The sequence below is a fragment of the Ptychodera flava genome, chromosome 4 (assembly GCF_041260155.1).
Source record: "Ptychodera flava strain L36383 chromosome 4, AS_Pfla_20210202, whole genome shotgun sequence".
NCBI lineage: Eukaryota > Metazoa > Hemichordata > Enteropneusta > Ptychoderidae > Ptychodera > Ptychodera flava.
This window is the reverse complement of record NC_091931.1, coordinates 14,488,756-14,515,115: the sequence shown is the minus strand read 5'-3', so window position 1 is coordinate 14,515,115 and position 26,360 is coordinate 14,488,756. Positions and strand designations below refer to the sequence as shown.

The 26,360-nt window shown below is 39.4% G+C and overlaps 2 protein-coding genes across 5 annotated transcripts in view; one reads left to right on the top strand and one right to left on the bottom strand.

Annotated features, from left to right (window-relative positions):
- Positions 1–16,929, top strand: part of LOC139130969 (cyclic nucleotide-binding domain-containing protein 2-like) — a 46,375-nt gene extending 29,446 nt beyond the window's left edge. For 3 of the 4 annotated variants that reach the window (XM_070696835.1, XM_070696832.1, XM_070696831.1), the window contains 13 exons: positions 5,532–5,602; positions 6,603–6,726; positions 8,290–8,364; positions 9,079–9,170; positions 9,532–9,694; positions 10,173–10,256; positions 10,820–11,026; positions 11,602–11,695; positions 11,950–12,099; positions 12,870–12,943; positions 13,421–13,522; positions 14,153–14,299; positions 14,871–16,929. In XM_070696835.1, the coding sequence (XP_070552936.1) occupies positions 5,532–5,602; positions 6,603–6,726; positions 8,290–8,364; positions 9,079–9,170; positions 9,532–9,694; positions 10,173–10,256; positions 10,820–11,026; positions 11,602–11,695; positions 11,950–12,099; positions 12,870–12,943; positions 13,421–13,522; positions 14,153–14,299; positions 14,871–15,002 (1,515 nt within the window). In that variant the 3' untranslated portion in view covers positions 15,003–16,929. Of the gene's footprint in view, positions 1–2,040; positions 2,897–5,531; positions 5,603–6,602; positions 6,727–8,289; positions 8,365–9,078; positions 9,171–9,531; positions 9,695–10,172; positions 10,257–10,819; positions 11,027–11,601; positions 11,696–11,949; positions 12,100–12,869; positions 12,944–13,420; positions 13,523–14,152; positions 14,300–14,870 lie in introns of those variants that run through there. The other variant, XM_070696834.1, reaches the window with a different exon arrangement.
- A 2,550-nt stretch (positions 16,930–19,479) lies between these two features.
- Positions 19,480–23,017, bottom strand: LOC139130968 (lactadherin-like). The gene is made up of 4 exons (XM_070696830.1): positions 22,853–23,017; positions 22,206–22,438; positions 20,083–20,190; positions 19,480–19,828 (listed from the first exon to the last, which is right to left on the bottom strand). Exons 1-4 carry the CDS (start codon positions 22,932–22,934, stop codon positions 19,682–19,684), a joined length of 570 nt encoding a protein of 189 aa, XP_070552931.1. The 5' UTR covers positions 22,935–23,017; the 3' UTR covers positions 19,480–19,681.
- Positions 23,018–26,360: the final 3,343 nt, after the last annotated feature.

Here is a 26,360-nt window from a genome sequence, read left to right as displayed (position 1 = left end):
TGATTGGTTCTTGCATTAATATCATTACATATACGGTACGCCATTGGCTCTACCCTACTATCCTCTATATGGACATAACCCGGACTGATGATAAGGTCAAAGAACGTACAAGCTCGGCGCAAGTGTCCAAATCCCTGCGTTCATTTTTTTTTCAAAATCTAAGTTAGCATTGATACTGAAAGACGACTTTTTCTAAACCGTATGCTTTGTCCAAGAAGCAAGCGAGAAATTTGAGAAACAATCACCCTGAACTTGGCAACCTTGACAAGTTTGCTATTGTTTCAGCACATATTTGTTCACGTTGTTTGCGTTTTCAATTTGTTTACGTTTTCTTCAAGAGCAAGGTTTTCCTCCTTCCGCGTCGCTGGACACCCATATTGCACTATTAAGCAATCTTATTATTATCGCCCGTGCTGGTACGAGAATTCATTTTAGCCAGTCAGTTGAAGCTCACCTGTCAGTCATTGAGTGTCAAATACACAGTTCTCGGTAAACTACAGTGTATTTTTGCATACATATTGCAAGCTTCGAATACGGTACTATAAATTGCAATCATACTGATCGTGCATTTGCGATATTTATGACGATTTAACAAGCTTTAAAGGTTTACAGGATAACAGCCATCGGTTTTTACGCTTTTCTGCGTTAAAAAAAATCAGGAGGGAAGCAGACATGTTTTATAGGAACAAAATCACATACACATGTATTCAGAAATATCCCCTTGTTACACTGTAGCCTTATCGGGGCAAACAAAGCCACGGTCATCCTGAGAAATGTGAAGTTCTTGTGCAATTTTCTGTATTTAATAAAAAGAAGCAAAAAAAGAATATTCATATTTAGAATAATTTGTCGACAAGGCATGACACCGATTTTGACCGTACGATTTAACAGATACACAGCTGTGATGTGATTTCGAAGCTTTCCAAATGTATCGCCAGTGCCACTCAGAGCACAAGTTTATTCCCATCCTGTCGCTTTGGGTACGATTAAATACCGTGAACGGGAAGCGGGATTGGAGAGAGTTAATGGTGGATGGCGAAGACACACTGGTCGTGATGTATCTCAATCTGCAATTCCGATACGGTGATAATGGCAATAGAATAAATATCGATCACAAAAATGTTCACAGCGGCAGCCCAGCCGACGATAAAGCGGTACCCGACAGCGGCCTGTTACACGTACGGTTTATTGTGCTATTGATTGACTTGTTGAAGCGCGGCTCCAACTGCCTACACAACCCAGCGCAATTGATTGTACGTCCGGAAGCGATGTAGTTCCAGGACAGAACTTGTCGCGTAGGGTAACAAATCCAGCGCCAGCGACAGGCGCACTATCCATTTCGTTCGTAACTCCAAACCACTTAAATGTTGATTGCGTGCACCTAGGGACGAGCTCAAGCTCAGGCACACGGATAACGAAGTCGCACGCTCATATTCGTGACGTATACAACATAGAAAAGTCAGTTGTCTTTTACCCTAACTATTAACCGTGCTCGTAGCGCAAGTATCTTTGTTGAGAGTGAGGAGTGTTATGGTTTTTTCCTCTATGAAAAATGGCGGGATCAAATCAAAGTCAGTCACGTGTTAATCAAGAATGAAAAGATAAACATTGAATGACTTATAATACCCCTACAGAAACGACATAAATTTACTCCGTTTGGGGTTTCAGCAACACTGTCAGAATGTCAATTATTACGTGAGTGCGCTCTATAATTATGTTTTATAAACTCTGTAAGTCACCAAAGAGAACTGTAAGGAGGGCCATCAAAGTGGGTAATAATCGTCACGCGCGATTTTACAACATGTACTTTTAATAGGATCTTTCAATTTTCCCTTTTAAAGACCTGGAAATGTAGATAATTGTATGGTTATATCAATGCGATGAAGCAAAAATAGATCCTTGGCAGCTTTGTTATTCACTAAGCGCATGCTAAGCCCGACTACACTGACAGAAGAGAGCTGAACCCAAGATGGATGACGTCACGCGAGACGTAGCCAAGCTGCAGCCAATAATGGCCGTATCACCTGTCAGCACCAAAACAATTGCTCAAGGTGTTTCAGGAGTGGCGTTAAAGCTCTCCTAAGGGATTACACAAGTCGCTCTGGGATTCGCTGGTAGTACTCGGCAAGGTGTGGTGGTGTAGAAAGAAGACTTGTTGTTCGCTGTCGTCAAAAGACGTCAATTGGACCTTTTCTGTGTAGCGGGCCTTCGCATGACGGGAAGTGACTGGAGCAGATGCACCGCCCAACCCTCGTTGGCCAAACTGCCTTTGTTTCGCACCTCTCGCTCTTTAAATCGAGTCATGCTTTGTAGTTACGTTTGATGATCAACTTGGACAACGGGTGCTGGACAGCTTTTGATTTTAATGTTCGACCAGACCTGAGGAGAGCATTGCTGGTGAACGAATCCTGATTTTCTCCGCTTAATTGGAAGCGACAGGGAAGCCGCTGCTTCTCAGACAGACGGTAAGCTTCTACCGGATGCAAAACCTCCACATCCCGAAACTCGAAACCTGAACTGCAGCAACCGAAGGAGGAAAAGATCCCGGTGCTTTTATTCTGTGGCAGTCATGAGGAAACCAGCCACGAAGAACTCGAAAACAACTCAACAAAAACATGTGACTTTTCCGACGATAGCTGATCGTTCACACCTTATCCAGTTCTCCATCAAATCGAACCCGAAACCTGCCTCGACACCGCGGAGGACGACATCTCCTCCGGGCGACGACAAACAACTCAAACTACCCAAGGTACCGGTCAATCGCACCGCCGCCGTCGTCAGCCCCACGTCGGCTTTCAGAAATCTGTCGCCGCCGAAGTTCAGGACTCCGAAGAAGATCCGGAGACAAGTGCCGGGGAGTGTGCTGTTCGAGCCAAGCAAACTCTCAGCGTTACCGGTAATGTGATCATTTCAGTGGTTCTATTTTTAACAGTCAGTCAGTCAGTCACTTACTTACGAAGGTAATTTTATCGTCGGTCACGGAAGAGTTGTAGTCGCTGCGTGTTTTTCTTACCGTCGCTCACATGTGACTCGACACAAGTACACCGTGTGGTGAAACTGTGCTTAATCTTGCTCAAGTGTCTACATTTCCACATTCTGCGCAACGTTTTTGCCAAATTATCTCTCTTTTTGCATATTTCCTAATTATTATCCGCGAGCTAGGGTTTCAGCTGGTGACAATCATCCATGGTGATTCGTCATAAAATATCGGGTGCGTGTGTGCAGTCTTGTTTTGTTTATCAAAGTCATATTTTTATAAATGCTTGTCTATGACTATTGGGCATCAGGTTCTCTATATTCTGTGACGATAGAAATGATATCAACACATCTGTAAAGGGGTTCATACCCCGACATACTTTACTCTGAAAAGGGATACTTTAACACAACCCGATGACATATCACCGATAGCATGTTAATTTGAAGCGAAACGTTACTTCACTTAAATGTAAAATTGCATTTAGAGAGGTGATGTTAGTCGCCGTGGTCCATTGTGTGTCGAGTATTGAATATCCAGTAAAATAGAAACGCCATTCGCTCAATGTCAACGATAAAATTAAATGAATAAAAAGCATGAGTCCGGTATAATGGGCACGCAGTCCCCATATGCAGTAATTTGGTTACTTGTCTTTTTCGTTTATATGGAGAAATCAAAGACTTTTTTGGATTTGCAGACCAACACAAGGGGGGAAGGTGCGTGTGTGAAGATATGAAATCCTAGTTTTCACATCGAGTTATATCCTGCGTAAAATGATTGTATATTGGCGAAAAAAGGGACACTGCGAAAATTAAAAATGTTTACGTCTTCCGAGCCCTTTACACCGTCGTGAGTGCTGTGGTATTTGATACGGTACTATAGAGTTTAAGTTTTTGTTTCCCATATTCTCTGCAGTTCACTATAGTGTATTGTGCTCTAGTGCGTAGGTCATTATTGAATAAAACCCCTCTCTTTTCTTTCCAAGCCTGTTACAATTTGCCTCCGGCAATCGACGACATGTGTACTATAGGTTTACAACTGTCTCGCTCTGTTTTGAGGATCACTCAGGTCAAACGCGAAACGCAGTCCATTAAAAGCGAGCGAAAGGAAGCCCGAGGCAAGGTTGCCAGGCGAAGTTGAGGAGGTGCGAAGCTCCAAGTGTCATAAAACTGTTTTTTCCTGCTATGCCCATAATTAAGTCCTGGCACAAATGACTGATAAGCGTTTAGGTCCAATTTTACCCGTGTATGATCTATGTTTGATAATGTCCGTCCACACGTCGTTGCCACGATCGTTGCTTGCACAGTCAAATTTCATCTTTTTGGGCATGCAACGTACTTGCACGCATCAATCACTCACTGAAACCTATAGGTATAATAGTATTTTGAAAGATCAGTACAAATACGAAACGAATCGCGTCAAGTAACTCTGAGCAATCTCCATGTCATATACTAGACTGTACAAGCCCATAATTTTTGGCCAAAAACTGTCGGATAAATGTGTATTTATTTTTCGTTATTCCTACTCCTTAACTCTTTGAGTGTTGAAAATTTTCCCACCAAAATTAAAGAGCAAAATTTTACCAATTTTTTGGTGATTTGTTTCTGTATTTTTTGACAATTTTGGACCTAATGAACATCACTTTATATCGGCTTCAGATTTTGAACAAAATTTTGAAGAACAAAAATCTGAAAAATATGTCTCGGTTACATACATACAGGCGACAAAAATTGACTTTGACACTCAATGGGTTAAAACAAATTTCTTTTCCTTGAAGTATGTTACTTTAAGGTACTAGGATGTACCATATTCTGCGCATGCCTCTAAAACATTCAAGACATTTTCCGCCTACCACCATTTGAAGCTCATCAAGTCTCGGTGACTGAAGTTTTGCTTTCACTGGCTTATTTTTGAGAAAATCGAAAATCTTAATTTATCGCCACAGAGATAACACAGAGGCCATTTTGAATTTCAGATTTCGGGAAATAAATGGTACTGTGTTACTCTAGTATCAAGTTTTGCACGGTAAACCCTTTTTTGTACTTGATTTCGAACGGGAATAGTTGAAAATCCTTAAACGATAAGTTTGAGCAGAAGTGGAAGTCTTACTAATTTAGAGGCGTGTACTGCCTGAACAGAAAAGTGTTTGTCTTGCAAACACAAGCCAACGTGCGATATATGTAATTGTTGACAAGTGAATTTTTGCCCGGACAGGACTAAACATTCAGTTGTCAACAATAGCATTTGGCGTTGCGCATGTACATGCAATGTCAACAAGTTGAGTACCAGGCACTTCGCCGTGATCTTGGGAGTCGGCCAAGACATTGTATTCTTTACACACAGAACGAAAATAATGAAATTTAAAATGAGGCAAAAGTTAAAAGATAGTGGAGCTTTAAAAAGTCCCGTTACGGTAGCACGCATTCTTTTTCCAAAGAAACACTTTAGTAGTCGAGATAAGAGTTAAAATTTTACACATGTATCTTAAAATGTAGGATGAATGTCATAACTTTCTAAACTATAGATGACTAAAATAGCATCTTTGCTTTGTTCACAGCCGTTGATAAGGTTTCGCCGAGCAGTCAGAATCGTCCAGACATTACTCCGAGCTCTCACGACGTCAGATAGGTAGGTATTAAAATTATCATTTTACTGTTGAGGGGAGTGTGTGAAGTACAAAGAATTGACTGCCATTCGGTGTCCACCTATTATCAGCATTACCCAATAAATCGCCTTAACATTCCTTTTTAGATGTCTGAAATTATTTCAGCGTGATCAGGACTAATTAATGTTTTTTGTGTTTCGCTACCGAACCGTTATCAAAAGATGGCACCGGGGTAACTTTATGTAAGTATCAAATGCAGAACGTCCGATTCCGCCGACACCTACCATTTTGCCCTCAAGTAGTTAGCTACTCCAAAAATGAGAATCCCCAATTCCAATATGCAGCCTACTTGCATTTCATTCAATTTCACTTTCAGTTCCTCACCAGATAGCGCAAACATTTCAGACTGGAGTCCGTAGCTTCAAAACAATTCAAAACTTTGTTTCGTTCGTTCTGTGACAATCGGATTTTCCCAATTATTTTCTTTCCTTTAGAATCAAGGGATTATAGTGAAGCCTTTTCATACTCGCAAAAGCTCATTCGAACTGGTGCAAGAATGTAAAGACTCAATCAACAGGAACTAGGGCCAGAATAATATAAAGACAAATTTCATTTAAGTCGATTGAAACTAAAAAGAAAGACGCAAAAGTATTTCATACATGGGGAAATGTACATAAAATAAGTGAAATTACAAAATGTCTGAGAAATGGTGCCTGAAATTGGAAATTTAAGACTTTCAATTGTGAATCGTAAGCTCATACCAGTTTTTAATCGGATTCAATTAATCGCCAGCATTTCTGACTGGTAAAAAGTAAGCAATCTAGTTAATTGGAAATACCTTTATTATGGCTCTGGGCTCGACAGAAAAATAACGGTCCACGCCTCACGTTTTTACGTATTGAGCCAGCTAGAGTCGACGAAGAAAGTGTTCCGTCGATTGAGAAACCGTAGATTTGATTGGTTAAATGACTTCTCAACTTTTTAACAGTGGAGTAAACGTTATTGTTCGTGTTTGCATTACAGGGAGGCTCGATTACGCAACTCGGAACTGAAATTCCTTCTGTACGCGGCCGATGATCCCGTGGGCAGCTCAATAGGGGGATCGGGTCTTTATTTTGATCCGTCATACTACAGAGCCAAGAAAGATGTAAGTACACAGACACCGGTCACAATCATTAAGAACCTTTCACGGTGTTGTGGGTTGGGTTTTTTGTGAGCGGGTTGTTTGTGGTTCTGCCTAATCCTCACCCATAGCGTTCTCTCGCGTATTCAGCTCAGTGCCCTATTCGAATTCGTAACACTCGATGAAAGGTATAGCATAACACACGCACTCCGTTTCTGGAGGGCTCGGTAAACAGGAAATTCTTTCTAGCGGCCAAAAAACACTCTCTGTGACTCTCTAAGAAAAATATTGCAACGTTCACACATAGAGAAGTGCCTCAAGGTTTCGTTAATGATTTTATTAAACGCCGTTCAAATTGAGTGCCGACTCTCGCGTTACTATTCAATGTAAACAAGCAAGGAAATGGTGAGTATTTCAGTGAGAGTGGCCGGTCTAATCGAATTAATTGTGAACAGAACATTAAATTATCACAGGGTGCAGAGACTCTCACGCAAAGTGAACGACCTCTGTGTCATTCATATCTGTTCGACCTGTGGGCTATTTGATATTAACATTTTGGAATCAGACACATTGTCATACATCCTGTCAACAGAATGAGATGGGTTTGATGACTTTCACTGACCGTGGATTACCTGTATGTCTTGAAAAGAAATATCCTTAGAAACATTACAGAAACACACTGGACTACATATATAACTTGGGGGAGGGGGGATTCTACTTTAGAAACACTCTTGTGTGACAGATACTTTACATCATGTCTTGAAGTTCGCAAAGGTAAACCTTCGAAATGATATGGGTACGAGAATACTGAGACACGTCATTGGAAAGAAATGTTTGGGTTTTTATTGTAGGTCAAGTCGATTGTATTATAGGAATAAAATAACAATATTGCTGCCATCTGCTAACGTTAGATAAATTTACGACTTTACAGTTCGTATTTAATGCACGATTAATTTTATGCTAGTTAATATTTTCCATCGACGATCAACCTCATTATTGGTTTATTTGCAGAAATCAAGCAATGCTTATTCTTATATTTTGCATAAATTGAATGAAGGAAATCGAACATTAAAAATTTTGATACATTTCCCAAGCAAGGGCTGATATTGAACTTGTAATGTTCCTTTACATTCACTTCGATGCCAATATGACCTAGAAAAGGCTTAGCCATGGGTGACATATGAACCGATCAACGATCCGAAAAGAGTGACGGTCGGAAAAGTTTCTTTTGTCCTGCAGTTAACATTTGCCGACATCACATTCAATGTCGTGTCACATCGGAAATGGTCGAGGTTATGCCAACAACCATTGTGCATATGTATACGCCACCGTCGTTGAGAGGACAGATTGTGTTTCATTGTTTCCTATGTCATACAACATCTTATTACAACAAACCTTGAACTCAAAATAGGCTTATTATCGATCGCGCACAATGTATCTGCACGATAATATGACTTCACTACATTATATACATCCCAAACTTGTCGTTGAAAAGTTACAACCGTAAGAGATATCGTTAAAGAACTCTTCTTATCTTCATTTTTTGTGACTGTATTATGAAAGTTTGGTAAATTCATCTTATTTCAGATGCAGCTAAGTCCCGATGCCAAACAAATTCTCTCCATGCCTCCAGAAGAGAGGACAGAAGAACAAAAGAAAATTGTAAGTTCTCTCTCTCTCTCTCTCTCTCTCTCTCTCTCTCTCTCTCTCTCTCTCTCTCTCTCTCTCTCTCTCTCTCTCTCTCTCTCTCTCTCTCTCTCTCTCTCTCAATAACCGAACTAACTTTTTATAACGTCGGAAAGCAAACGAGAGATGAACTAAGGAATAGAAAGTATAGAAATGAGCTTAAGTTCAAAGCAACTTTTTCTATGGCATCTTAGGGACGGGCAGGAGATGACAGATTAAATCCTCAAGATACCAGGTACCTGGGTTCCCGCAATGGTACTTTGAGCTAGCCTGTATGACTTTTATTGCTTCTACGCGTCAACATGTATTGTTGCGTTTTCCTGCTCAACTATTTATGAGTTGCTAATAAAGGCAAAATACTCTTGAAATCCGCTTGTGGCATCGTCCGACTTGTGGCCTGCTCAATGAACGAGGCTTAAAAAGTTCTACTAATGGAGCGACTCGAGTGGCTACATCTATTCAATCGCGCTTTTTGTTGGCGACACGTTTGGGCAACGGTGTTGATAGGTGAAGTGATAGCGATGGAGTGACCGAACAAAGCAAAAATGCACTGCTTCTGCGGTCAGTGTGACTTGAATGGCTCCCTCGATACGAACGCAATTTTTTATTGGTTGTTTTAGTGACCATTAGTGGCGGCGAAAGCCTATCTGCACGTTTCATTCTATCATTTGTCTTTTTTTTTATCCACAGGCGTTGCTGTCCCTGAAAAGCGCCGTTGAAGCGTTTGCAGAGTTCCCGATCAGAATGCAACGGTCGCTGGTCAGTGTAGGCTGGTATGAAAGGTGAGTGAAGCGATCACATTTACTGCTGCTGTACATGTAGTTATCCTCGTGTTGGGGGACGTTGAGATACGTCAGTTGGAATTCGCTCATGCACGAGAATGGTGGTCGACCTGAGATACGACAGGAATTGAGCTCAAATATACGTGCAATGGGGAAAACAGCATTAAGGTGCAAATGACTGTTATAATACCTCTGACAACGTTTAATGACACAGATCTCAGATTAATATTTTGTTCACGGAGAGCCTGAAGCTATAATTGTTGCATTGTCGACGATCACAATTTTACAGTCGGAACAGACGACTGACCTCAACTGCAAGAGTACCAACCCATCGTTCGTGACTTCTCTTCTTTTTCCTCAGTTACGAAGCATCACGGGTAATCATCAGGCAGGGACATCACGCAGAAAATTTCTACATGATTCTCACGGGAACCGCTGTGGTCACGCTGTCTTCACAAGATGCTAAAACAGGAGAAACCAAAGTACAAACCGTCGCTTTTTTGAAGAAGGGCAATAGTTTTGGGGTAAGTGTCAAATCCATATGCCCTCCGACGTATGTTCTTAGCAGCGATGCGTACCTTTGCGCCGTCTTATTAAAATAAATAAAATAAAACCATTCTGCCAACATTTCTATACTCGATGATTTAAAGTTACCTGGTCACCAAAAAGTCGCATATATCTCCTTATGATAGTATTAAAAGAAACGTGTCGGCCATGTTGACATGAACATCTTTGGTGGCGCACTTTTAGTTGCGTGACACCTGAGAGAGAGATCAATAGTTACTATAAAATGCACGTGACTGAATTGATTTAATGCTCTGTTTAGATTGCCCGCTCTCAAACACGATGTTTGTATTTCACTTTCGGCCGAACTAATAAAAACTATCCAGTCACAGAACAATATTTATATGAGTAAATAAGAGCTAAAAGGATTGCCTATTACTTTAAAATGGTGTAGTTTCTCATTGGTATAAACTTGAACTCTAATTGTTTCTTTCACAGGAGCTTGCTATAATGCACCACTCAAGAAGAACGGCCACAGTCAGTTGTCAAGATGGCGTTGAACTTCTAGCAGTCGGTCGAGAGGTCAGTCAAATTTACGTCTTTACGAATGGTTGAGTAAGACTTAGGTCGATTGATACTCTTCATGGCATGTTCACTTATCGTGTTCTCACAAAGTCAACGCCATGAGTTTTTAGCCTGACCCCAATTTGCTATCTCACACGTTTCACAATGTGTTTAATGTGAATTCGTCGTCAAACGTTCCTATGGCAGCAAGATGGCAACAATCTGGCAACAGGTAGTACCACAAGGCTCACGACTCATGCAAGTCCCTCACCTCAGTGTACCAGAGACTCATCTCGAACACGTTGGCTCAAGAGCTAACGTCATTTCAGCAACCCATTCTCGTTACTTTGTTAATCAGAGTCTTACAAACATTTTTCAAATTGTCACGTATAGGCGGCAAGAAAAAGGGGTTACATTCATAGGAAGTGCACTCTTTTATGCATGATTACATTTGCATGGGGAAATGACCCGAACTTAGTCATATAGTTGATCACTTTTTGCGCCTGGTAAAAATTTAGTGCACGATTAATTTGCGTTATATTTGCCGCTATAACCAAACTCAACCCGTGCGTTTCCCATAGGATTTCGTCGACATCTTCATGCATCGGGGAGACGGCAACGAGCCCGAGTTCATACAGTACTTGCGGACGATGGAGGAGTTCTCCGGCTGGCCGATTTCACGACTTCCCCAGGACGATCCCAAAATATGCCTGTACATGTACTTCAGGAGGGGCGTGGTCATATGCAAAGACAGCAACAAAGCTGATTGGGTCTACATAGTCAAATCGGTGAGCAATTCATATTCCATTCTTCGATATCGATTCTTCTATAACAACAGAAACGAAAACATATTGTCCAAAGTTGCCATGTTTATATTCGTCTCAGATTGAAATCAGTTAGTAAATTGCATGAATCGACAAAATGAGAGAGCCGCTGTCTCGGCGCGTATTTTTTTTCAATTTTAAATGTAATTCATTTGGGAAGTCGGTTACGCATTGTCTTGAACATTGAAACATGCTGAAGTAGTTATTAACAAATTATCTCTGAACCCATCAACCCTGTGTACATGTGGAACAGAAAATGAATATTGCTGCTCTGATAGCTTAAAACCTAACTAATATCATTCAAGATTGTCCATTATTTTGATTTTGAGAAGATATTGATGGTAAATAGTAAGAAAAACTGGGGAAAAACTTTCTATGATGTAAAAACTTTTCATATTTATCGTGTTTTGAAATACTAGATTGAATTCTAATTTTTCGCGGAATGATTTACAGCAGTCCTACTCTGTCTGTTTACAATGAGATATTTACAATTTATGAGCCTGCTGAGTTATTTACGTTCTTTCTGGATATCGTTTCAGGGAACGTGTCGGGTGCTAAAGAAGCTGCAAGAGGTCCACCCAGACATCCGGGGTCTTCGGTCACTGGTTCCGGATGCGCAGATGGATTTAATAAGTGAGTTTAATGGTTTTGCTTGCATCGCTTCAGTTCAAACTCATCAACAAAACTTGTATACCTTTCTACAGAAGGAAGTCTTTCGATTTCGAGTGTAAAATAATCGCATTTTTTTAGCTTGCGGGGACATGATCCGCAGTTCCAATACACTGCAAGAAAAAAAAAACGATTGTAATGTTAAAGTCAATAAACTTTTCTCCATACCCGACAAGATGAAGTTTTCACGGTCAATATTATCCTATATTTACTTGCAGGTCCCAGAAGTCGATCGACTGCATCTAGACACACGCCCTTCCCAAAGGGCTACAAGAGTCGACCAAGTACCCAGCCTAATTTTAGACCCAGCCCAGAACCACAGAGGAAAAAGTCCCTGCCCTCAATTCAAATCAAGAGCCCCGACCAAGGTAGGTGTAATTGGCGGTCATTGGACTCAACTAGGGAAAGTACGGCTATACCCTGCCCGGGTCGTTCAACTTAGCCGGGTAGACTAACAGACACAGCATGCCGGGTCTTCACTCACGTACTATGCAAACTAGAAATGCAGACCATTTTTTAGTACATACTTGTCTTAGAGGTATAGTGAAGACCATTTAAATTGATAAAGACAGGCACATTACCGAAGTTCAAGTTGATCGCTGTTTTCTTCAACTCTATTCAGCCCAACTGAGCGGAATTGACTGTTTTCACACCAAAAATTTTAGCAGGAGACGCAAAGTAATTTTGTAGCCATTCGTTAATTCCCAAGTTGACGATTTGCAATCTTTTCTGTTGAAAGGGTTATGTATTGCTGGGTTATGTCACGGTACCTCCATGGTTATGTACAGAAAGAGTTATGTCTTGCTAGAGTTACACGACTCGGTCCATGAACCATGGAATTGCATTCACTTGATATTTTCTGGTGTATTTTGTACTGCGTTGCAAAAAGCCAGTCTCTTTACGGGGCACACAGGCGAGTTTTACCAAGAGTTTGAAATAGTGCGATACGTGTGCACGCAATGGGGCAATCCATACCCAGGCATAGCGAATGGGAATGCGCGAAAAACAACCAGCCAAATGGCGGCGTGTCTTGGTTTTTCTGGAGGCATATCATAGCCCTGACACTATAGCATTAGTGTTTAAACATTTATGCTGATAACTTGGTTGAGCTCACCATACACATTGAACTGTCTTGCAGTTGACAGGGAACGAGTTGAATTCCAGAAGAAACTCGAGGAGCAGAGACCCGAGACCAGGCCGAATGGGGTCGCCGTAAGTATAGACATAATTTTATATTCCTTGCCATCTAATAGCACGCAGACTGTCCCATGCCATATTTACAAGTTAACAAGCCGCTAGATGGCGCCTTGTGAAAACCCTCAGATCGTTACCAGAACATCTTTCGTATGTATGTATTTTAAATAATAATATAGGTAGGTTTGACCATAGACAGTCGACGCCATCTTCATTGCTTTTGTCTCCTCCCTTTATATGTAAATTCATGTCCATTTCAGACAATGAAATAACTTTGGCAGAAGCACTTGACCTACGTTTGGCTTCGATGACTCTCCAAAGGCACTATGGTAACTGGCCAGTGGAAAAATTAATCTTTACCATAAGAGTATGTTATTAATATGAATTGCTCTTCGCTGTAAATTTCAGTCGCACACCTCCGCCATAAAACGAAAGACATTCGATTGAATACTTTCGATGATTTTTTATGATTTATTCATTCATTTTCCCAAGCAGCAAGAAAATATTGCAAGGAGTGAATTCGAGTATCCCAGATCTAGACGTCCTCCCAAAACGGTGTATGTGCAATTACAAAAACTGGTGGAAAAAGACACTTTTGTAAGTATCATCATCATCATCATTCAGTCCTCTTCGTCCCGGGTGGGACATAAGGCGATGACGAGTTGCCTCCACCTTATAAGCATTCATAAATGTTGTACACAAACACATGCATACATGCATACCGATAGATAATAAGCAGAGAGCGAGGCAGACACATACATACATGCCTACCTACCTACCTACCTACCTACCAACCTACCTACCTACCTACCTACAGTGTACATGTTTTTGACTGTTGATTAATATCATGATCAGTTCAACAGGAAGAGGAATTCCGCATTGACTTTCGTCATCCTACTTTAAGCTTAACTCTACGATGTCAACCACTCGCTCCGAGGACGTGAGAATGTGCACGTTACCGAAGTCCAGGGTGAAATCTTAGATTCCGCGCTATCAAAACATTTACCCGTGTGTCAATACATTTGTCATTGTTCACGACCATTAATGTATCAACTATGCCCTATCGAAGTCAACGGCCATTTAACAAATTAAAACCTCCATATCCGAGGCATTATTTTACCATCTTGCATGGCACGACCTACAACGCAACCCCAGTTTATTTAACATTCCTGTTATTGTTGAAATATATGCCTTATTTATTTAAATGTTTTCTTCTGCCCTTTGCAGGGTCTCATTCCTCTCATTCTGGGAGAGATAGAGGGCGGTTCGATGAGCACGGCTCTGGTATCGGACGGCGCCGAGTGCATCCTGATCAATAAGAAGTTCTTCCTACAGCATCTCACGCAGAAACACCGGAAAAAGCTTCGACTAATGGTATGATGTTTGAAGTCTATTTGATCAGAGACAGAACGATGGAAATCGCTTGAAAGGCACATTTCACCCAACCCACGACAACTTAAGCAATATTTGAGCATGTTTTGACCTCTGCACAGATCTAGATAAGGCGAAAAAAACTCAAATTCAGCTTTTGCCTGGAGGAGATGATATGTCCACACGGCGTGGTTTGTGTAAGAGAAGGAGAAAGACAATTATAGATTGGCTTGATGTAATTGCCACCCCAAATAAAGCAGACTGGTTTTTTCTAGTCCTCAACTTGTTTGGGATTATTTTGAATTTGTACAGGAAATTATAATTTCACCGTCTCGTTGGTGTTAAAATCGATATAAGTCATTGTTCTCTGTATAGTCCCCATAGCACAAGGACCTTTTTTTGCAGTTACCTTAAAAAAAAATTGAGGTAACTTCTTACTTTTGTCTAAATGTTTGCAAAGTGACCCTAGATTTTATTCTTGATCGTGAAACAAAGTAATAGTTCAAGGTTTCTCTTGACAAACGTATGACCAAAGCGTCACCTGAAATCGTTTCTCTCGCATCTTGTTTTCCAGTTGAGGCCATATCCCACGGAAAGCAGCTTACAGCAGCGCCTACAGGACCAGACGAATTGGCAGGCCTACAAAAGTATGATGCTCAGTACGTTTCCCAGCTTCAGTCCGAGCGAACAGACTTTGTACTTGTAGCTGCGATGGGGAGAAGTCCACTAGCATGCATACTCAGCCTTTGACCATCTGCTCGCCCCCGTGGCATTGCACAGAGCCCGGAGACCGTGAAACCACATGGGAATGGACAGACAAGAATTCTGAGGAAAGATTATCTGAGTCTTTTGCTGGGGAGATTTATCATGCTTAAACTTGCCAAAACTTAGCGAGATACTTTCCATTAAACCTGCAGCCTCATCCTTTCTCCGGTTGTGGACTTATCGACCTTTTACTGCAAAAGCATGTGATTTTGCATCATTGCGGAATACGACCAACAGTTTTCAGCTGTAGTTCATCTATTTACATACAAATGTCCGTCCATGTTAGAATACAATGGGTCGATTTTCTCGAAGGAGGATCGCACAATGAACTAGATGATTTACTTATTCGTACGTGCAGCTCTCGTCTTTGATATTTATTCAGTGACATTGTAACAACTTGCCTGGATGGTGCCATTTCTAGTTCACAGGGATACATACGACTCCGAGTGATGTTAAACTATGCTGGAAGTTCACGATATACCAACACATTGCTATTGTGGTACTCTCGAACATGTGATTCTTCGATACGAAATCTGAAATACAGCGCCCTCAATGTATAGGTCATTGGTTACAATGAAGTATCGTTACTGGAGGAAACGTATCCAGTCAATGCTAAAACGGAACTTTCCAGATTAGAGGAAAGTGCTAGCCATCCTTCTCTCATCCGTGTGTTGGAAAAGATTACTTTTCCTCGGAACAGGAATACAGAGGAAAATACGTTTAGTGTTGTTTGCAACCAGAGTCATCGGTGCACAAGCGCCAGTTGTGGGTTGACGATTTTTTACAATGCCCAATCAATAACTTCCGATGGACAAAATTTACCACCTATGACATTAAAAATATATTACGGGAGAATCAACGATAAAATCACCGATAACAACAACAGGGCGTCACAATTCAATCAACACTGAAACTACGATAACAGAACAAAGTTTAGGTGCACGTCGATAGAGATCGCCATCATACAAACGTTCATCGTTTATACCTCCAGCTTCAGAAAAAATTGAGAGCGCTGATGAGAAATTGCGGCCTGGCTACTGAGTGACTCACCACATTTCCCGAAGGATGCCGTATTTGCTGTATTTGCTGTATTGTATGATTTTTAAGATCGGGAGCATTTCATTAGATTATAAAGAGATAAACCTGGCGAGTATACGCCCCTATTGTTTGGCATTTTAAAGCAGGCGGTGAATGCTTGGGAACATCGTATTTGGGCTTGATGTTTAAATAAGAGATTGTTTCAACTGTTATTTACATATGAAAAAAGACTGAAATCGTGACAGAAGATTTCCACAGCGTGATTACAGGGAAATTCGAATTTGAAATTGACTCTGCAAATCTCGAATTCCAAAGCTGTTATAATCAACACATTTTAGTTTCAAGTATAAATTAATGCAGACCGTAATTGCTCTTCAGAATTTGCCACAAACGCCGTACATGTTCTTGCAGGAGATACTACATAAATTATCATCTCACATGTTGAAGGAACACAATCATTTAGGCTATGCTACGAAATTTACACGGACGAATAATTGGTCTGCTGTTTTCACCGTTCAGTTTTGTTCTCGATTTTTATATTTATGTTAATTTTAAGACCTTTAATTTGTAAGATTCAATTTCGTTAAAGGGTGATACATCGATGATAGTACTTCAAATCATTCTAGCTGGAACAGACCTGTCAAAACGTATCTTATTTTATATCTGTAGAAAGTGTACAGTTTTATCTGATTTTTTTTCAAATGAGAATTAGGAAAATAATGTATTGCTCATTCTTTCATATTTAGTTAAACTCTTCATCGTTTTTAAAGAGAAAGGCGATGAGATCTGATAATGTTAATAATAAAATAAATAAAGATACTGTCGATAAATACTCTTGTCTATGGCAACGTCAATGAGTCGGGAGATGAGGGCAGAGGGTCATAAGAGGATTTCGACTTTTTGACATGCGTGATCATTGTTAATCATGATATGGGGAAATCCTACGCCTATGACCTGTGAACTCTTGTTCTCAAGTTCTCGATTAAGATGTGCAAATAGTGGGTATCTCATCACAAATAAAGGAATAATACGGTAAAGTATTGTTGATATACTCATAAAGAACGAAAAACTGTAATTCACTATGCGTGAACATCCGATACCTTTCTGATGATTTATCTAGAGAAAGGCTCGTTGTATTTAAATCGTATAATTGAATTATTTTAAGTTAAACGTCTTCACAGAGCATAAAGTGCCACAGTGCGGGATATCATGTTTAGCTACCCTTTTTTTCCTGGGGATTTTAAGATTGACTGACGTTAGAAAAGAGACTAAAACTAAATTAAGGGTGGATGGAATGTTCTCCACATGTATTTGTAGTGTGAATTCGTTTTTAAGTGCGAACTATTCAGTCTGATATCGTGTTTTTTCCGTTTTGTTTAATTCAGTTAATGTTAGTCATCACGAAGTTTATAGACTTGAAACCCCCCATTGTTCCAACCGTGAAAAAATGCATTTATGATAGTTTGAGTTTATTACCAATATCGCCCGTACCTGCGTCGAATCTTCAAGAGTGTCTTTGTGCTGTGGCAGACACGGGACGAAGTCGAGCGTCTGACACAGCACTAATCCCAAGAATTTATTCCACCACGCGCATCAATAGGGAAATGTAATGTAAATAGGCTTCATTCATAAACTTATGAGTAGGCTACTATGTTTGCACAGAAGTCAATACAACGCCCAACATTTCCTTGATATAACAGTGAACACAATGTGTAAGAACAAATAAAGGGTCCAAAAAACTCGCACGGGAAGAACTTTGTATGACACAATATGTTTTTGCATTCGTAAGTAGATATTCTAAAGTATCCTCTGCTTCAAAACTCTCAAGATTTCGATTGTGCCCTACATCGATTGTCGTACGGAGGAGTGAGTGATGGCCATTTTGTTTGTTAACGCCGAGTTGTCCTGTCAAAAGTTGTCGCGCCGTGACGTCTAAGTCACGCCACGCGGTACGCGCTCGCTGCTTGCTCGCTGGTGACCAGCAGTGCGACCCGTAAATTTCTTTTCTGGAGGAAGTACCATACCTGGGCTAGTGACTGTAAGTTTCGATATGGCCAAAAATATAACGTTTGTGGTCCTTGACATTCAGCAAAAGTGATGGGCGACGCGGTTTTCTTCCAAACCCCCCCCCTCCCTTTTTCCCTAAAAAAAGTTGATTTGGCACTATTGATGCAACGGTTATTGTCTTTTATCACTGGCTGCATAATACTTCCATTTTCTTTTTACCATTTTGGACATGCAAACAGAGATATCAAGGATAGCTAAAATGATGAGTATCTTACTCCCCCCGAAAGATATGACGCTGAAATAAACTGGAAAGTTCCGTTTTAGCATAGCCTGGATACGTTTTCTCAAGTAACGATACTTCACTGTAATCAGTGAGCTATATATTCAGAGCGCCGTGCTTCAAACTTCATTCGACAGATTCACAAGTCGGACAGTACGACAATAGCAATGCGTTAGTATGTCGTAGACTTCCAGAAAAAAAGTTTTTAATATCATACTTTTTCAGGATGTGCCATTGACCTGGCGTCTGAGAATAATCAATTATTAAAGAAAAAAGATGGGGACACCATGCTTGATTTTAGACAAATGTACGATGAAAAGTCAGTGTTTTTCATGAAAATCCCTTAAAATAGCTATATAAAACAATTCATGTCATGTTCATGATATGTTACACAAAAGTAAAGTTTTGAACAGTAAAGACTTTTAAATTACATGTAAAATGAACAATCATGAATCGAGAGAGTAGGCTTATTGTGAATTCCTGGCTACATTAGGCAACTTGTGGAAAAATGAGCACAGAGACCTACAAGACATATATGACTTAGATGCTGCGTAAGAAAGTTTTACCATTCAATTTTCGTTTAAGTACCTCCCAAACCTCGGAATCGGAAAATGTAAATAATAAAAGGGAACCAAATATTTTCAGGCCCCCCTCATATGCAGAGCAAAGCTTTCAAACCTCACTGACCCCTTTACTACCCCCAGTATTTTCCAGTCCCCACTGAATTCCTGCAGCCCCCCAGTATTTGTAAATGTAGCCTTAGCTACCCAAAATTTCCGTGTCCCTGAATGCTCTCATATTTTTATGTCGGCAACATCGCGCATCACGGCCAAGATGAAGAGCGACAGCCATTTTGTTTGTTTACTTTCACGTTTCAAATGTAGTTCAGGAACACTCTTAACCTGATGACGTTATCGTACAGACCTCGACGTTTACTGTGAATTATCGCAGCTGATGTTTTATTGTAAACGTCACCAGAATGAAGCGATACGGGTATAGGTATAGGTATAGGTATGATAGTATGTTAATTATCCATAGAAATTATAGTTTACATTAATATGATTAAATGACACGAATGCAGTCAGCTGTGATCATAACCAATCTCCCAAAGGTAATTTAATTGAACACATGTTACTACTATGAAATTACAAGTAATTAATTACCAACTATAGGCTTTAATATTATTATCCTTCACCAAACATACTCATAACGTTGTAGAGACAGCTTAGACGTATGCGTCAACTTAAGCTTCAGGCTGAGTGTTCTTCTTCATGGTCGTTGGTGTCGCTTTTCTTTTACCTCTTACATGCATATACTTCAACACGCATTGATATGTGTAGCTTCCATGACATCGGATAAAATCGAACGTACCGGGCCGTGAAGGCATTCTCTCTGAAGTCATTGTAGACGATTGTATTCATATCAATGTTTCCAGGAAACATCTGGAAAATAGGGGTGACCGTGTAAAAACTTTAATAAAAGTTAATGAAACAATCCGAATTAAGTACTGACAAAAGAGACGAAAGTTGGGTGTCAACTCTCAGAGTTGTACACGTATCTACATGTAAAGTTGTATCATTTATAAGGAACTTGTTCCGTTTTTGGTTTTGTCAATTTGATTGATTTATATATTCACCATGTCTTTATTGCATTGAGTTTGTCACAAATAATTATTCACATCTGGACTTGACGATACCTTATCATTGCCCAGTGAGTCAGCAACGAACTTCCAATCATGTCCATCTTCGCTGTATCCCACTTTGTATGACGTCACCCACTGGAGATATGCGGTATCACCACGGCCCTTTGAAAGAAATAGAAAGTGCTTGGGAAATTACACATATCATTATACCTGTATATTCATTGGGAAAAGATAGAGACGAAAAAATAAGAGTCGCGCCCCACTGTCTGAGTTACTACCCTAAACAACGTATCAATACATTTAGGAATTAAATATTTATTCATCAAAACAGATGAGTACAATTGACTAAATCAAATTATAACAAAATTCGATAATTTTGACATTTTAAAATTTTTGTCGATGTGTCCATGATTATATCATATGACGAACTTCTTGCGCGTACTAAGTTGTCATCTACAGAAATGTTTCTCGTTAATTTACAATAAACGTAGGAAAAAGGCATATACTAGGACGGAACGCAACACTTACAGTATTGCACAGTGTATGCATATTGACTGGCTATGTGGGCAACAGCGTACGTCTGCACCCCGAGGAACTGGGGAGTCACCCCCTAAAGCAGACTGTTTCCCCAAGGCCGAGGGAAACAATCTGTTTTGGGGGTGACTTACTGGTCCCGATATGCGACAGCGTCACAATACTTCTGTATAGCATTCAATGCACCTTTGGTTATCATTTTCGTCCGTTTCGAGTCCTTTTTGGAAACCTGAGCATTCAGTTCTTCAGAAAGTAGGATAAAACGAGAAATTTCTAGAATATCGTTTCGCTCGGCCACAGACGTTTTCTCCCCTTTTTATTGCAATCATAACTTCAACGAGTACTTCAACATAGAAAATCGTCCCTTCAAATTCTTTTGGGTTTGCTGGAAGGTGGAAAATCATACTTAAAGATATAGATAACAATAATTACAAAAAACTACCAAAAACACTCGAAAGCTTTCATGTTTTTGCCAGCTCTAAAATATCACCCGATTTTTTTGACATGTTTATCTAATTTATCAGCACGAGTAGCTGCATGTTTCCACCTTCCTACAATTAAATAAAATTAAACTTACAAAGTATTATATTACCATGCCCTGTCCATCGCATTTTAATTGGTCGAGCTGAACCACGTGACTGACCACAAATATACAGTAATGGTTTGTTTACATGCTCGTGAACATGAATAATATTATTAACATTGTAACTTTACAGCAAAAACGTAAATTGTGATTTGTACACAAATCAAAATCTATCACAAAACAAAATGAAGTACTTGTGGACAGCGAGTCGTGTATTGCACAAGTTCTTGGACTTCGTTGTCTTCAGCGTGGGAAATTTTCATAAATTTTGATACTTTGCTTGGTTTCGTTGATAATATAATGAAAATAGCAGTCTCCGTCCTGACCATTAACGTTTATTTACGGGCAAGACGAGAGGAAAGCCAAAAAATTAACGAGCGAGGCTTGCCGAGCCCGTTAATTTTGGACTTCCTCTCGTCGGAGACCATAAATAAACGTCAATGGTCAGAGCGTCGCCGATTATTTCTATAATAATGTCTTTCTCTTAGGTTTCATGTATCCTGCAATCTTCAGACAGCAGTGAAAAGATTCTTAGCTCTACACTTTCATATGTTTAGGACGACTTAATCACCGGAGATCAGCATAAAGATCGACCAGCTTATTGTAATTGCTGGGGCAAGTCTACATGCCCCTCGAAGGGTAACTGTCAAGTCAAAGGCGTGGTTTACAAGGCCAAGGTATCAATGAGGACAACACGGAAAAGGTTTACATCGGCCTCACTGATAACACCTTCGAGACGCGCTTCGCTAACACCCCACATGCAATCGTTCTGTAACGGCAGGAATAGTACAGAGTTGTCAAAGTGTATTCGGAATTTAAAAGATACGGACCAAGTCTATAACGTCTCGTGGTCAATTATTGACCAAGCATCGAGTTACTCTAACATAAGCAAGCGATACAATCTTTGTATAACAGAATCGAAAAGCTGCACATTATCAATGCTCAAAAATCTGAGCTGTTACACAAACGCTCTGAGTTCGTTTCAAAATGTCGCCACTACAACAAACATTATTTATCAAATTTTAACTGTTATAATTTAAGAAACGTTCAGAACACTTACTTGAGTTGCGACTTTGGTGACCTTTCTGCAGTGACCAAGGTCAATTTGCAGCCACTCACCAACTCTGTTGGTTCTTGCATTCCACGAAGAGGAGTAACGAGTTTGGTCATAATTCAGGTCAGCATTCAGTCTACCTTGGTATGCCCTGTGCTTTTCATTCCACTCGCTACTTGCCGTCATTCGTGAGTCTGGTATTCTTCCATCCTCTACTCCAACGGCCTCACCTTCACAGACTGTAGAGGCAAGTGAATATTATTACTGACGGGAAAAGACTTCACAAGCTAGTAACTTTAAATGTCATTGACATTGGCCCTTTTCTGATGCAAAATAACCATTTCCAGGCCCCTGATAATGTCGAAATCCGAGTGTACAACTTGGCAAAACAGCCCGTCTGTGTATATGTAATGTACAATACTACAACATGTATGTATGTCTGCGTGGGTTAGAGTGTACGTCTGTGTCCATGTGTTTATTCAGTATGTATGCGTTCTTCAATGTCGGCAACTGTAGATCAGCAACAAACACACGTTTAGCACTCATGTACCCATGTTTCAATATTGGCACACACGTACCCGTGTTTCCATATAACTATGCATGTAACCATTATCCATATTACTACATAAAAAGACGTGCACACTGAATGTTACCTTCAAAACAATCACATTGGGCTATGTGAAAGAGAGAGAACAGAGACAGACAAAATGCCAATCCAGAGAGTGACTTAAACATCCTGTCCCTCCCTTCTAGAAACGGTGAAACTTTCTGCCACGTAATTACTTCCGATGTCCCAGGAAGAGTGTCAGATGAATGCTTGCTGGTATAAAATTTTGGATTTGCAACGCAAAGCACGCCTTTTATATGCTAAAATATGTGGGGGCTTTAATGCAGTTATTGTCGGGATACAAATTTACCTAACACAACAAAAACATGCAGTGTATGTAAAATAGATGTGTGGCGTTGGTTATTATGCCGTACATATTACATTTTGTAAAGTGCTTGAAAACAAACCTAGATAGATCAATAGATACATACATACCTACATAGATACATACATAGATACATAGATACATAGATACATACATACATACATACATACATACATACATACATACATACATACATACATACATACATACATACATACATACATACATACATACATACATACATACATACAGACATACAGACAGACAGACAGACAGACAGACAGACAGACAGACAGACTGATGTCAACAGATACTGATAGACATACATACTGATAGACTTAGATTCACACATACTGACAGAGAATCATATATTAACGTAGTTTTTCATCGACTTTAGTTAGCGATTCAACGTTCTTTGCTTTATTCGAATAAAATAGACTCCTATGTATTATGATGTGATCTTTTTGGACAAAGCACTGTATAGGCCTCATTTTGCCACCCTTTGAGGGGTGACTGTAAATTATTGCAAGTCAGAAGTGGAGAAATTGAACACATTGCGATTTTGTAACGCAGGTATTTGAAAAAATCTAAGAACATTTTTGGAATCTCCCCCCCCCCCTATTGCCAGAGGTGTTTGTGACTGCAGCCTTAAAATATGGGTGTTAGTTCCTCCAGATATTACATGTTGTTCACTGATTCAATTTCAGGCCATTTCCCCTCGGCTGAAGTTGGCCAATTTCCATTGTTTTGGTCTGATATCTTGTAATACCTGTTGATTTAAGAGCATGAATGAAACCGAGGAAGAGAATTGCTTGAAAAACTTCGCTGCAGTAAAGTTAAACATCATTTTTCTTTTTACAATTTTTTGGGTTTAAAATAGATTTGAAAGATTTCCCATAATATTTGGTGACGATATTTAGACATGATATGTACGGGTTGTTGACATTTCAATCTATATCGGCTTTCATTGGATTTGCTGTGGCTTAAATTTGTTGTTTATCTGCATAACGTTTTCGTGGAGTATTATAGAATTTGAAATTACGTCAGACAATCCTTCCATACGTCCAAAGATTTATCAAAACAAGGTATATACATACATAGATATTTAAATACGTAGATACACACATACTGACAAACAAACAAACTAACAAATAAACATACATACATACATACATACATACATACATACATACATACATACATACATACATACATACATACATACATACATACATACAGACACACAGACACACAGACAGACAGACAGACAGGCAGGCAGGCAGGCCTGACTGCCTGACTGCCTGCCTGCCTACCTACCTACCTACCTACCTACCTACATACCTACATACCTACATACATACATACATACATACATACATACATACATACATACATACATACATACATACATACATACATACATACATACATACATACATACATACATACATACATACATACATACATACATACATACATACATACATACATGGACCAGCTCACTTAACAATGTAAAACTTTGTAAACTCTGTGCGAGGGGCTGAGGCCCTGCACTGGTGATCAAATAAAGTAAAGTATACATACATACATACATACATACTAAGAGATACTTATAGACATAATCATAGATATAGATTCACATATACCGACAGAGAAACATGTATTGATGAAGTTTTCTCATCGACTTTATTTAGCGATCAAACATTCCTTTCCTTATTCGAATGAAATAGACTCCCATGTATTATAATTTGGTCTTTTTGGACAAGGCACTGTATAGGCCTTATTTTGCCACCCTTAGAGGGGGGCGTTAAAATATAGCAAGTCAGAAGTTGAGGAATTGAACACATTGCGAGTTTGTAAGGCAGGTATTTGAAAAAAATATAAGAACATTTTTGGAATGTCTCTCCCTCTTATTTCCAGAGGCGTTTGTTAATGCAGGTTTAAGATACCGGTGTTAGTTCCTCCAGATATTACATGTTGTTTACTGATTCAATTTATAGGCCATCTCCTTCTTGGCTGAAGTTAGCCTATTTCCATTGTTTCATACTGTTATCTTGTAATAGCTGTTGATTCCAGAGCATGAATTAAAACGAGCAGGAGAATTGCTTGAAAAATAATCGCTGAAGTAAAGTCAAACATCATTTTCGTTTTTACCATTTTTGGGTTTAAAATAGCTTTGAAAGATTTTCTACAATATTTGGTGACGGTATTTACACATGATATGTCCGGGTTGTTGATATTTCAATCTATATCGCCTTTCGTTGGACGATTTTGCTGTGGCTGAACTTTGTTGTATATTTGCATAACATTTTAATGGCGTTTTAGTGAGTCGAAATTACGTCAAACAATCCTTCCATCCATCAATAGATTTATCAAAAAATGGCATATATTGACATTTTAATCTACATCGCCTTTCATTGGACGATTCGCTGTGGCTGAACTTTGTTGTATATTTGCATGACATTTTCATGTCGTTTTATAGAGTTCGAAATTACATCAAACAATCCTTCCATTCCTCATTATATTTATCAAAACATGGCATATGGATATATAGATACATAGATAGATACATAGATAGATACATATGTAGATACATAAATACATACATAGATCATACATACATATATCATACAAAATACATACATACATACATACATACATACATACATACATACATACATACATACATACACACACACACACACACACACACGCGAGCGCGCGTACGTACGTACGTACGTACGTACGTACATACATACATACATGCATGCATACATGCATACATACATACATACATACATACATACATACATACATACATACATACATACATACATACATACATACATACATACATACATACATACATACATATATACATATATACATTGCCAGTTGAACGGAGAATCTATATGTATTGTAAAGAGTTTAAAAATATTGCAACTTTAGAAAACAAACTTCACTTTGTTCTTCTTTGTCCACTTTACGAGGATTTTAGAAACACTTATTTTCCCATGGAATGGGGATTTAAGGTACATGGAAATAAGTTTATGGAAATCGTGTCATCACAAAATAAAGACGAGGTCTCTCAACTTTTATTGTATTTATTGAATGCTTTCAAGAGAAGAGAAACTTTAGCAGACTTACCTATGATCTAACCTGTTATTTTATGTATATTTAAAAAGTTTTTGTATTTCATGTCTTATGAACAGTTTTTGGACCAGCTCAC

What these genes read in the sequence shown, in the direction of transcription:
- LOC139130968 (XM_070696830.1), bottom strand. Translation starts at nt 22,934, where the DNA reads ATGTTTAAGTCACTCTCTGGATTGGCATTTTGTCTGTCTCTGTTCTCT. An exon ending in TCACCAAAGTCGCAACTCAA is followed by an intron (nt 20,191 to 22,205) that starts GTAAGTGTTCTG and finishes TTTCTTTCAAAG; the next exon opens with GGCCGTGGTGATACCGCATA. An exon ending in ACTCACTGGGCAATGATAAG is followed by an intron (nt 19,829 to 20,082) that starts GTATCGTCAAGT and finishes CCTATTTTCCAG; the next exon opens with ATGTTTCCTGGAAACATTGA.